The sequence below is a fragment of the Tachyglossus aculeatus genome, chromosome X1 (assembly GCF_015852505.1).
Source record: "Tachyglossus aculeatus isolate mTacAcu1 chromosome X1, mTacAcu1.pri, whole genome shotgun sequence".
NCBI classification, from domain to species: domain Eukaryota; kingdom Metazoa; phylum Chordata; class Mammalia; order Monotremata; family Tachyglossidae; genus Tachyglossus; species Tachyglossus aculeatus.
The window spans coordinates 113209284-113221849 of NC_052101.1; the positions used below are offsets into that span (position 1 = coordinate 113209284).

At 57.6% G+C, this 12566-nt stretch overlaps 1 protein-coding gene across 1 annotated transcript in view; it reads left to right on the forward strand.

The window, feature by feature from the left end:
- Positions 1-5954: 5954 nt before the first annotated feature.
- The window catches only part of EFNA2 (ephrin A2), a 49310-nt gene continuing 42698 nt past the window's right edge, over positions 5955-12566 (forward strand). Inside the window, exon 1 of the mRNA XM_038740339.1 lies at positions 5955-6099. Within this exon, the coding sequence (XP_038596267.1) occupies positions 5978-6099 (122 nt within the window). The 5' untranslated portion in view covers positions 5955-5977. The remainder of the gene's footprint in view (positions 6100-12566) is intronic.

A 12566-nucleotide genomic window follows, 5' to 3' on the forward strand; every position in this document is an offset into this window, starting at 1 on the left:
CAAATCAAGCAAAAACTCCTCACTCTCGGCTTCAAAGCCCTCCATCACCTCGCCCCCTCCTACCTCACCTCCCTTCTCTCTTTCTACAGCCCAGCCCGCACACTCTGCTCCTCTGCAGCTAACCTCACTGTGCCTCATTCTCGCCTGTCCCGCCGTTGATCCCCAGCCCACATCCTACCTCTGGCCTGGAATGCCCTCCTTCCACACATCCGCCAAACTAGCTCTCTTCCTCCCTTCAAAGCCCTACTGAGAGCTCACCTCCTTCCAGGAGGCCTTTCCAGACTGAGCCCCCCCATTTCCTCTCCTCCTCCTCCCCCCCCCATCGCCCCCCCCCCACCCCCTTCCTCTGCCCACAGCACTTGTGTATAGTTGTACATATTTATTACTATAATTTCATTAATGATGTGTATATAGCTATAATTCTATTTATTCTGATGGTATTGACACCAGTCTACTTGTTTTGTTTTGTTGTCTGTCTCCCCCTTCTAGATTGTGAGCCCGTTGTTGGGTAGGGACCATCTCTATATGTTGCCGATTTGTACTTCCCAAGCGCTTAGTACAGTGCTCTGCACACAGTAAGTGCTCAATAAATACGACTGAATGAGTGAATGAATGAACTGGAAACTGGGAGCATGGGTTGGGAAGACCTGGCCTCACGGCTGTCACGGAGCCTGTGCTCTCTTTAGGAACAGCCCGTGCGTGGGCACTAGCAACTTTCCAACGATTCCCCATCCCCATCTCTGGGCTTCAGTTTCTCTGACCTGTCCCTAGCCTGGGAATGAGAGGGTCATGGGTTCTGATCCCAGCTCTGCCACTTGTCTGCTGTGTGACCTTGGGCAAGTCAGTTAACTTCTCTGTGCCTCAGTTCCCTCATCCGTAAAATGGGGATTAAGACTGTGAGCCTTATGTGGGACAGGGACTGTGTCCAACCCGATTATCTTGTATCTACCCCAGCGCTTAGAACAGTGAGTGATTGATTGATCGATGAGCGGAGGAGACCTCTTTCTGGGGCAGAGGAGAGGCCGTCCCAGGCGACACCGAACGTGACCCCTGTTGGCCACAAGGGGGCGATGTTGTCACATCTATCACTGGGCCCTGCCGCTCTCCGCCCCACAGTGTTTTTTTCCCAGCCTTGGGAGCAACCTCCTGGGCTCATCAGGCCTGCGAGGCAGGCGAAGGGTATCAATCAATCAATCAGTCGTATTTATTGAGCGCTTACTATGTGCAGAGCACTGTACTAAGCGCTTGGGAAGTACAAATTGGCAACACATAGAGACAGTCCCTACCCAACAGTGGGCTCACAGTCTAAAACGGGGAGACAGAGAACAGAACCAAACATACCAACAAAATAAAATAAATAGGATAGAAATGTACAAGTAAAATAAATAAATAAATAAATAGAGTAGGGCCCGTCTCTATATATTGTCAATTTGTACTTCCCAAGCGCCGATGGGGGTCCTGTGCAGGGGTCCCGGTGAAGGGCACGAGCCAGGCCGTCCCCTGGGGGAGTCTGAGGGAGGAAGAAGCTCCTTCTTAACTTTCGTTGAGCCCTTAGCCAGGAGACTCTCTTCGGGTGTGGGAGATGGGGACTGTCTAAACCATGACCCGGAGGGTAGGTCGGGGGTCGCTGCAATTTCGGTGTCTTGGTTCCTGCCTCCTCCTCTGCAGTGCTGGACTGCTTTGGGCAAGTGACTGCCCCCTCGCTGGATCAGAGTTCCTTCCCCGGCTCCCCTTAGTTCATTCTTGGGCATCGCCCCGAGTCTGTAGTCGGGAAAGGAATTTCTCAGGGCTGAGTCGGAATTGGGAGGGAAGAAGTTCCTGGGGTTGGTTTCTGGGGGTGGGATGGGGGACCTGCAGGGAAGAAGTAGACAGACGGACAAGATGAGAGCTGCTTGGCTTCCTAAGGCCCCGGTTCCGAAAGGGTCAAGTCTATGCGGATTAATATATTTTTTTTTTTTGGGGGGGGGGGAGTAGATGGGAGACTCAGTGGATGACCATTAGTACCTTGGGGTGAGAAGGGGAATGAGGCCGAGATGAGGCCCTCGGGATTGTCCATTACTCTCCGTTTCCCGACTTTTCTCAGTCCCTGAGTGGGTTTATCTTTCCCGGCTTTCTGTATCATTTTCCCGTGGCCCCACCCGGGGGTCTGCCCATCCAGGAGTTGTAAATTAGCCCTTAATGTCCCACATGTGTCTTCACTTAACGAGCAAAGTCCTCGCTTTGATTCCTGCCTGCGTGGGGGGTGAGAGGCAGAGCGTGGGGGTTGAGTGGTTGGGGAATTGATGGGGGGGGGGGCGGTCTGTGAGCTCGGGAAATGAGTGTCTAATCGGATTGTCTCGGAGCTTGGGATTCTACTGCCTCTGGTTTGGTTACTGTGCCCGAGCCAAGTTGTGGCAGGGCCATGCATGCTCAGATGGACTGGGGAACACCCTTCCTCTACTTTCCTGCTGGATTTGGGGTTCACCAATTGAGGGAGGTTTGTGTCCCTTCCCTCGCCCCCCCCCCCCCCCGACGTCTTTCCTTAGATCCCCTGGGGAGATCTGTGCCTAGCCTTTACTCTAGCTCTGGGTGTTGGGAACTTCTTCCTGATGCCCACCCCTAAAATGGGAAGGACTGGGAGGAGTTGGAGTGGGGGTGGATGGCATCAGAGCAGGGTCCCAGATCCTGGAGTTGGGCAGAACCTAAAGAGGTATTGGGTCCAGCCCCCTGCCTTCACATCAGTAGCCCCTAAACCATCCAGAACACTCACTATAGGCAGGGAATGAGTCTGTTTATTGTTATACTGTACTCCCCCAAGTGCTGAGTAGAGTGGTCTGCACACAGTAAGTGCTCAAAAAATACAATTGAGTGAATGAATGAAGAACAGTGGGGCTGGGGGGGGCGGAGGGTGTGTTTTCCTAGGGTTAACAATCTCCAGGATAGGCGAAGCCACCCCATCTCTGGGCACCTGCTCCAATATCGGATGCTCCTGGAACATCAGTAAGTTCTTAAGTCTGACCTAACTCTCCTGTTGCAATTTAAGCCAAATTTCTCCTGGCTTGGGGGCTCCTGGAGCTGGCCAGTTTGTGCATGTCGGTATATGCTCACATGTATGTGCAGGTATCTGTGCATGTGTGTGTGTATGCATGTGTATCTTTGCATATGAGAACACTTGTTCAGATGTGTGTGTATGAGAGGCTCTGTGTGTGCTTGGGTGTCAGTCTTCAGATCAATGGGCTTGGCCTGAGCCCAGAGTGAGTCTTGAGTGGAGTGGCCCCAGGCTGTGGTTTTGGGAAGGGGATGAAATGGGGGTGGAGGTTGTTTTGGGAGCTGAGCTCCCTCTCCTCCCCAGGTCAAGCCTAAGTTCTTTAACCTTTTCAAGGCTAGGGAAATCATTTGCCTCAGGGTGGAGGGAGGGGGAGTTTGGGCTAGGGAAGGCTGGGCTGAACTAATGGGTTAGAGAGACCCAATTTGGGCTTTTCCAGCCCTGCTTCGAAGCTCTGGGGTCTCCGGGGGGCTGGGGGAGCTCCTGGGGGAGCGAGGCTGGGGGTCTGGTCCAGAAGGCCAGGAGGGTGGGAATAGTGGCTTCACCCCCAACTGAGAACTACTGGGGGAGGGTGCTGGCCCCCATTGTCCCCTCAAAACTAGCACCCACGGATGGACTGACCCCAAGACCCAGAACTGGGTGGACGCCCCCTCCTAGTCCCCTACAGCTTCGACCTTTAGGTGTGGCGGTGTGTGGGAGCAGGAAACGAATCAAGGGGCCAATGGGACGGGCTTCCTGATTGCTTCTTTCCCTAAGGCAGGGAGCTCACTTGTCTCAGGTTTAAGGGAACAACGTCTGGGTGGGGAGAAGCCAGGTATTAGTAGTAACAGTATTTCTTTAGCTTTTTCTGTGTGCAGAGCACTGTACTACTAAGCGCTGGGAGAGAAAACAGGTGGAAACACGGTCCCTGTCCCTTGTGGGGGTACTCATTCTAAACAGGGAAGCAGGCTGTGGGGAAAGGAGTGGAAGGGAACGGAGGGAGCAGTAGAAGGCAGGTTTATTGGGGCTCTGGGTTGTCTCCCCCCCCGCCCCTCACTTTCCTGCCCAACCCCACAACCCTCATCTGCTCTCCTCTGCTCAAGGTGACTCACCTCCCGACTACCCAGTCGATTCTCTCCCCGTTACTACCCCCCCCCCCCCCGCAACACGCGGGGCAGTTTTCTCCTCTTTGTCCTCGATGGTCCTCAGTGAGGAATCAAGCAATCAACGGATGGTATTTGAGGGCTTCCTGTGTGCAGAGCACTAGGCCAAGCGTTTGGGAAAGCACAATACAACGGAGGTGGTAGATACAGCCTCTGCCTCCAAGGAGTTTGCCATCTGCAGTCGGCGGAGAGGGACCCCTGGCTTCACTACCCCTTCCACTCCTGGTGTTAACAAGGCTTCTCGCACACCAATTTGACCTTCCAGAATTTGGTGGGGTTTTTTGTTTCCCCAAAAGAAACCGATAGGGACACAGAGATAAGGGAGAGATGGAAAGACAGGGAAGCAGAGAGACATAGGGCGAGACAGCGATAGAGCAGCCGCAGGAAGCTGGGGTTGGGGGAGGGAAACACGGCACGTGGATGGGGGGGCGTGGTGAAAGGTGCCGGGGGTTTGGGGTACCAGACAACCCAGCCTTGCTCTGGGCCCCGCCCCTGCCGGCTCAGCCGTCCGCAACCCAGACCCGGCGGGTCTCGGGGTAGGCGGGGGGCGGGAAACCCCTCAGTTTTCCTGCAACTTTGCGGATCGCCCCCCCTCCCCATCCCCAGGGGTAAGGGCCGGGGGGGGGCTTTCTCCGGTTGGAGGGGGGGAACAAGGGGATTGCGGCTGCTCCAATCAGAAGTGAAAACAGGAGATTGGGGGAAGGGGCGGAGCGAGGGGGAGGGGGTGTCCTGCCTCTCCCCCTGCCCCCCCTTCCCCAAGCGCAGGGAGCTAACCTGTTGGGGGAGTGGGGCTATCGGATCTGTGCTCACCGCATCCCCCTCGGAGCGAGCCGGCCCCGGACCTGGCCCAGCACTGGACCAGCACGCGGAACTGGAGCCGCTGGAGGAGCCAGTGGCGGGGGGAGCGGCTGCCGAAGGGCCTGGGGAAGGGGAGGCGGGGGGCGGAGAGCAGTGGCGGCGGCGGCGGCGGCAGGAGGAGCGGCAGTAGGAGGAGCAGCGGCGGCGGCGGCGGCGGCGGCAGGAGGGGACCAGAGGCGCGGCGCGCCGGCTCATGGGGTCGATAGGGGCGACGGGGGCGAGTCCCCCAGCGGGGACGTAGATGTGACATTTCTGGGGGTGACAGACTCTTTCCCCTAGGCTTGGATTTCTCAATCCCGCCTACCCCCGCCCCACCTTCCGGCCAGTCCGCAAGACCATGGGAAACGGGAGAAGCCGAGACCCCCTAAACTTTGCAGCTGTCTGACCCAGCCCCTCCCCTCGGGGCCCTCGGGCCCTCTGCTGTCTGGCGCCGCCCGGGCGCTCATCGCCCGGGTCCCCTCGGCCCCAGTAGTGATCGGGGACAAAGTTGCGTGTCTCCCCCCCCCCCCCCCGGCCTACACACACACTTTCCCCTCCCTCTCGGACTTTCACCCTGACCCGGGCGGGCGAAAACGCGGTAGGCCCCTAGCCCCGGCTCCAGCCCCCCAGCCCTGCCCCAATCCCAGCCCCTCCTCCCTAAATCACCGCCCCCTCCCCACCTCACTCAGCCCCGGATCTCCAAGCGCCCGACAACCTCATTCAGGCGGAGAGGGGGAGGAGGAAGAAGAGGAGGAGGCGACGACCTTCTTCCCGGGGAAAAACCGGCTGCGCGCCCGGGCGGAGACCTCCCCCTCTCCCCCCTCACCCCCTTCTCCCCTCCCCCACCCCCACCCGGCAGGCAGCGACCGGCGAGGCGAACCCGGAGCGGGGAGGGGGCGGGGGGGGGGGGGGGGGGGGGGGGGGGGCAGAGCCGGAGGAGGAGGAGGAGGAGAAGCGGCCGCAGCGCTGGACCATGGTGCAGGCGGAGCTGCCGGGGCTCCTTCTCGCCCTGGTTTGGGTTTCCGTCTGGACCGACGACGCAAGCAAAGTTATCTCGGATCGCTACGCCGTGTACTGGAACAAGAGCAACCCCAGGTGAGAGCCGCCGCGACCCCGCCCCCTACTCCCTGGGCCCCCACCTCTCCCCCGGGCACCCCCCTCATCCGGCCCCCAAGCAGCCTCACCCCTTCCTCCTATATCCTCCCCTCGGCACCCCCTTCTCCTGTGCACCCCTGCCCCGTTCCCCCCGTACGACTCCCCGGGCACTCCCTCCCTGCATCTTCTCTTCCTCTTCCTCCTCCTTCTCCTCTCCGCGCACCCCACCCACTCCTTCCCTCGTGCACCCCTCCTCCTGGCGCGCGCTCCCCCACCTTCTCCCCTTCTGCACCTCCACCTCTGCAGCCCTGAGTTTCCCCCTCCCTCAATCCGTTGCACCGGGGACTGTAGAGCAGGGGTGGCGGGCGATGGGGTACAGGAGACCCCCCCCCCACACACACACACCTTGTCCTCTCTCCCCTCCCCCCCAGGGAGTAGGAGCTGCATGCACAGTCAGGGGAGGAGGCGAAGTTGCAGAGTTTGCTGCCGCTGCAACTTTCCCCCTTGCGCAGCCCTGGAACCCTCGCTCCCCACCCCAGCCTCCAACCGCGTGGGACTGTGCCCTGGACTCCTGGGGCGGGAATGAGGGGCTCCGACTGTTCAGAGAGGGGTCTGTTCCGTCTGCAAACCGGGAAAGCCCTTAGATAAACAGTCGTTTACGCTCCCCCTCTCCGCCCCCCATAGGGTTTTCTCTGCCCTTGTCTGGTGTGGTTTCAGGGGTATATTTGTATACGGGGGTAGGGGGGTGGACAGGGGAGAAAGAGGACCCTTGGACAATGTCCCACTGCGGCAGCCCGGTGGGTCCTGGGGGAGGGATCCCCTTGAAACGGAAAAGTTAGAGGCAGTCGGGGCAAGGGCGTTGTCCTGGGGATATTTGGCCTCCCAAGGACCTGCTCGGGTGGGTGGGGGTGAGAGGGAAGCATGACACGCACCCTTTCCCCGAGTAGCCACTTTGCACACACCACATGCATGCCTCCCTGGGGTTGGTCTCTCCCCAAAGGGTGTGTGAGCTTTCCCACCCTCAGGTGGGTGGGTCCTAGGTGATGGACGGTGGGGTATTACAGGTGAAAAGTACATGCATGTACACTCGTACATATACATATACATGAATGTATACAAGCGTTTGCATACAGGCATGCACTCACTTGCACAAAGCCATGCACTTAGCCGTACACACAGGCCCCTCCACACATGCACATGGATACACATATTTGTGTGCACACATGCACTGTCTGAGCCAGAGATGTCCACTCTCTTCCTACAAGGGTGGGGAAGACAGGGTAGGCATTAGGAAGGCCAGTTCGGGTCCAAGCCAGGCCCTTCTTCTCCTTGAATAAACTTTGGGTGGTGGAATTAATCGCTCTCCCCCCCCCCCCCCCCCATTGTCAGTCACTTTCTGCATTGGGTATCCGCCGAGTCTGGCGCTCTTGGGTACAAGGGAAGCTGTTCACTTCATACCAACTAGCACTGGGCATTTTGCAGGTGCCCAGTTAGTGCCACACAATGACTTCATATGGGCTCCTTTGGTGGAAAATGCAGGATTTGGGTCTAGAGACCTCTTAACCCGGCCCACCCCTCTCTCACCCATCCTGGATTTAAAGCCAGAAGGCTCCCCTGCAGGCCTGAGGCAGATTTGGTATGAAATGACCCCCACCCTTTTCCTCCAAGTTGCCCCCGCCCTTTTTTTAGCTTGCTCCCCTGCAGTTTTCTCTGGGTATCTCTCTCTCTCTCCCAGGCCTCCCCCTACTCCTCTTGTCCTTTCTCCAGCACCCGAATCTTCCCAAAACACATCTGGGCTCGAATCGGATTCATCTCTTTGGTTTTTAAAAGAAAGTTAATTTTTTCTTTTAAAGACAAAATTTGCAATCCGTTGGATGTGGGCACTGGGAATGTGCCAGGCGGGTATTGAGGAAGTCTGTGGGCCAATAGGGTGGGGGAGTATCAAGGAGAAGGAGGCCCCACTGGATATTTAGTTTGGTAACTGGACCCCCTCCTCCTCTCCTCTTCTGCCACCCCCACCCCTGAAATTTCTTACACCTTTGTCTGCTCACCAAAAAGAAATGTTTCTCCCAAAGGTTTCCGGTGTGTATGTTAGAAACGGTCCCCCGGTGGCTTCAAGGTTTCACCTGAAGTGTGTGTTGACTGCCCACGCCCCTATCCCCCCCCCCCCGCCCCCCTGCTCTACCCTTCACCTCACCACCCAACTGTGGCTTGTCCCATCGCTGCTTCCTTTGGAGAGATGGAAAGGAGTTTCCTGGAGCTGATGGCTCTGGAAAAACTAGCCCACATGGTGGGGGTGGGGGGGCGGGAGATATTCAGTGTCTTCCTTTGACTTGTGGATGCCCCTGCCCTCGCCTCTTCCTGGGGAAGGGGGGAGGAGGCGAGAGCTCGGAGGCAGGGGCAAGGGTTAGGAAGGGGTGGGGGCGCCTGACAGAGAAGTTTCTATTTTCCAGTCGGCTTCCTGCGAACGTGAATACCCCCTTCATTCTGGAGTTCATTTCCAGTCGGAAAGTTTCATAAGTGGGTTTTGAGGAGGGATTTCTGGGCAGCAGACCAGGGTAGGGTTGTGTTGCAACGCTGGTCACCCCCACATGTGACCTTGTGCATAATTGTAGACATGGGGTGCCAGCCCTGTGGGGGACGATGGGGGCCAGTGCTATTCGTTCCCCCACCCCCACCCCTATTAGTTTCTTGCCGGGGATGAAGCCGCCGTGGCCGTCTGGGCTGGACTCCCAGCCTCGTTCCTTCCAGGGCTCCGACGAGACCCCAGAGTTTCTGATCGGGACTGGACCGAGAGACCCCAGATCGGGGCTCTCCCACCCTTTCCCTCTGTGCAGCACCCCTCCCCCCCAATCCCCCTGATTCCCCGACCCCTTTCTGCCTCCACCCTCACAGTGAAAAGCTGGCACCTACGACCGGGGAGCGTGAGGCCCAAACAGAGGAGGACGGAAGAAACACATCGTATTTCTCCATCACCTCTTGGCTCTGTCTTCCTTCCCGTCTGGAGGCCTGGCGGTGGGGGGCTGGGGGTGGGAGATCTGTCCGAGTTGAATGCTCTCTCCTTCAGGAGCAGATTATGTTCCATATGGATTTTATTATCTCTCGTCCTTTTTAGTGGTGGGGGGGAGGGAATTTAAAATTCTCTCTCTCTCCGCCTCTCTCTCTCTGTATGTCTCTTCCTAAGTTTTTGGTTACTGCTTCGATCCCTTCCCAGCTTGTGGCGGGGCTGGTCCTTTTGTTCTGCTAAATACCAAACATATGCTCAGGCTCTTGAAGAGGGAATGAGGACCCAGCTGGGGTGAGGGCCTGCCGGCCCTGGGGTCTTTCGGATCTTGGGATGGGGTCGTTTTGTGTGTCGGGGGTGGTGGGGGAGGACTTCCCAGTCCTTCCCAGCCCTCTGTGAAAGCAACAGCTCCTGAAATGGCTTCTCCTGCCCGTCCCGGCCTCTCTGGCTCCTTCCTCTGAGGGGTCTGCTCTCTGGCGCACTCTCCATTTCCCAGGTGGCCTGCGGGGTCGGTCCCCTCCATCTGGGTGACAGCAGATAGAGCAGGAGAAATTGAGTGCATAGGGTGGGGTCTCCCCGGATCGCCCCCTTGTAGCCAAAGGTGCCCAGACCCTCCTGTGGGCATCTCCCTGGGAGCAATTAGGTGTGAGACCTGGCAGGGTCAGATTTCCAGAGAGAAAAAGTTTCTGTACTTTTCTCTACCCCCATTGTTTCAAACTCCCCTTCCCTCAGCCTCTGCCCCTGTCCCTAACCTAGTCTCACAGCCACGGCACCACAAAAGCTGTCATATTTCGACCGGAGGGAGGGGCAGCTGGTCTGTCCCCACTCTAGCTCTGTTTTAAGGGAAAAAGACTCCTCTTTTGGAGTCTGTCCTTCTCTATTGCCTCCCATGGGTTTGCCAGCTGTAATAAATTAGGAATAAAAAGATATAATCCCGAAAACATGTGTGCTTGGCTGGCGGCAGAAAAGCCAAGATGAAATTGTTCGGGTAAGCAATATGCCTTACCAGGGATCCTGGAATCCACCCCAACGAAAAGTCAATCGGCGAAGGGAGGACGTCTTTCTGTCCGTCTGTCCGCCCGAGGTGTTGGGTGGATTTGAGACTTGTCAGGATATCTGATGCTGCTCCTCAGCCCCCACCCTCTCCGCCGCCTTTCTGAGCTGGGAATGCCTCCCTCCCCCACCCCCGGGCCCCTTGGACCGGCAAAGGCCGAGGAAAGGGCAAAGCCGTCACGGGGAGCAGGGGCAGTGGAGCTGGGGCAGCAGGCTGGCTTGGCTTCGTCCAGGGTCCTTCATCCCTTGGACCTAAGGCCAAACTAGCCTGTCCCGAAAGAACTTTGCATTTTGGTGCTGGGGAATCCATCTCTGGGTGGACAAGCTATGACCCCTCCGAGTCCACTGCTTGGATCGGCTCTTCTGGGAGGCCCTGAATGGGGCCACAAAGATGGGTGTGTTGGGGAGAGGGGAGGGACTGGTTACCTCGTGTCCAGGGACTGGTGTGGACTGGGGCCCTGGCACAACACAGGCAGGGAAGTGGGTAAGTGGCAGAGCAGGCTAGGTGGGGAAAAGTGTAGGGGGAAGACAGTATAGGCGGCTGGAGCCTTGTCTTGTGGAGTGCTGCAGATGGATATCTCCCTCCTCTGCCCCCCAGGGCCCGTCTCTGCTTGAGAGGCTCCAGATTGGGGCGGGGGCACCCTGTGGATCTGAGGGAGCTCAGTTTTGCCTTTTTGGGGACTCTTTTAACACCCCACCCCTTCCTCACTCAGAATCTCCCCCCAGGTTGGGTCTGCATTGCTGTGCACATACACGCATACATGCTCACCCAGACTTAGGATAGACCCACATAGATGCAGACACACAGAGCTATTTACACAACACACATGCTCATACATCCACAGAAAAACACAGATACATTTACATGCACGCAGACATGCACCCACATATGCAACCAGACACATTGATAGATGCACGCACGTGCATACAGATACACACACACACACACACACTTCGAGACACACACACATATACATATGCACTCAGCCCCCCCCCCCCCCCCCCCCGGTGTGCATGCTACCCCTATATTATACCATGTGTAATTGTGTGTGCAGAAAGCTGCTGCTTCGCTGTAGCAGAGAATACACGACCTGCCACCTCCCTACTTCGCTGAGATGTGGGCAGAATTAATGATCCGTCTCCCGCGGGCCTGGCACTGGGGGTTCCCACGCATGCAGTGGAGCCCGGGGGCTGTTCCTTCTGCCAATCCGGCCCTGCTCCCCCCAAACCTGGGAGAAAGTTTGCCAATAGTATCAGCTGGGGCAGAGCGGGAAGGAGTCTGGGAGGAGAAATGCAGGGCGACCCATTTAAAACCAGCCCTATTTCTCACCGAATGCCTTTCCCCGCCTCACTGCCTCCCCAGGACAGCATTTGAGGGCCAGGCAGAACAGTGGCTGGAACCCCCAATCCCTGCTGAGGTTGGGAATTGGTGTTGGGGAAGAGTCAGGCGGGAAAAGTTCCCTATGACCGATCCCTGTGGGACGGTTCTTCCCCCTTTGCCCCTGACCCCTTTAGTGAAGGAGGCGCGACAGTGCAGACTGCCACAGATTTCTTGTTGGATCGAAAGGGGGTTTAGAGGTGATGGCAGGCAGAAGAGAGGAAATCTCATTTTCTCTTTCCCCTGGGGTGGGATATAAGGGCAGGTTTAAGGGCCTGCTCTCTTTTTGCTCCCTCCTGCTCCTTTCTCTTCCTCTTTTTCCTTGTCTTCTTGCTTTCCAATTTTGGGGAGAGCAGGGAAGCGGGATGTTTGCGGGCTGTTTGCATTTCCACACCAGGAGTCACCTGGCATTCTGCTGACTTTTAAGAAACGCCCGTCTGGCAGGAGCTGGGAGGATTCTTGAGATGAAACGGAAGACCGATTTTGCATCTCTCGAACAGGTCAGAGAGCCCCAATTTGGGGCTTTTCCCGGCCCTGCCTGGAAGCTCTGGGGGGCTGGTGTCTGCTCCCTGTTCCCAGCCAGGGGAGAACGCGCTGGCCCTGCCCCTGCGGCTGTCTGGGCCGGACTCCCAGCTTCACTTCCCGCCCCACCTCTCCGAACCCTGGGGCTACGATGAGACCCAAACTGCTCTGTGCAGCTTGCCCACCCCACCCTTCCTCCCAGCAGCCCCGTCCTGCTGACAGCTGAAAAGCTGGAACCCCTGGAGTTAGTCTCTAAACCTATTGTGTGTTGCACTACCACCCCCCCTCCACCGCCCCCATGCCCTTAGGCTACCTGATGGTGACCTCCATCCCACTTCCACATTCCAAGCCTTCCGAAGTTGTCCCGACACCACCCGCCTCCTCTGTAGAACCCAGCCCAGTGGCGGTACACCTGGAATGGGTTTTTGTCTTGGGCTTTCTCCGCCACTAGAGATCGAGCAGGCGCAGTTCGCTGGGTGGAGGGACGGAGAGTGGTTTTACTTGGGTGGG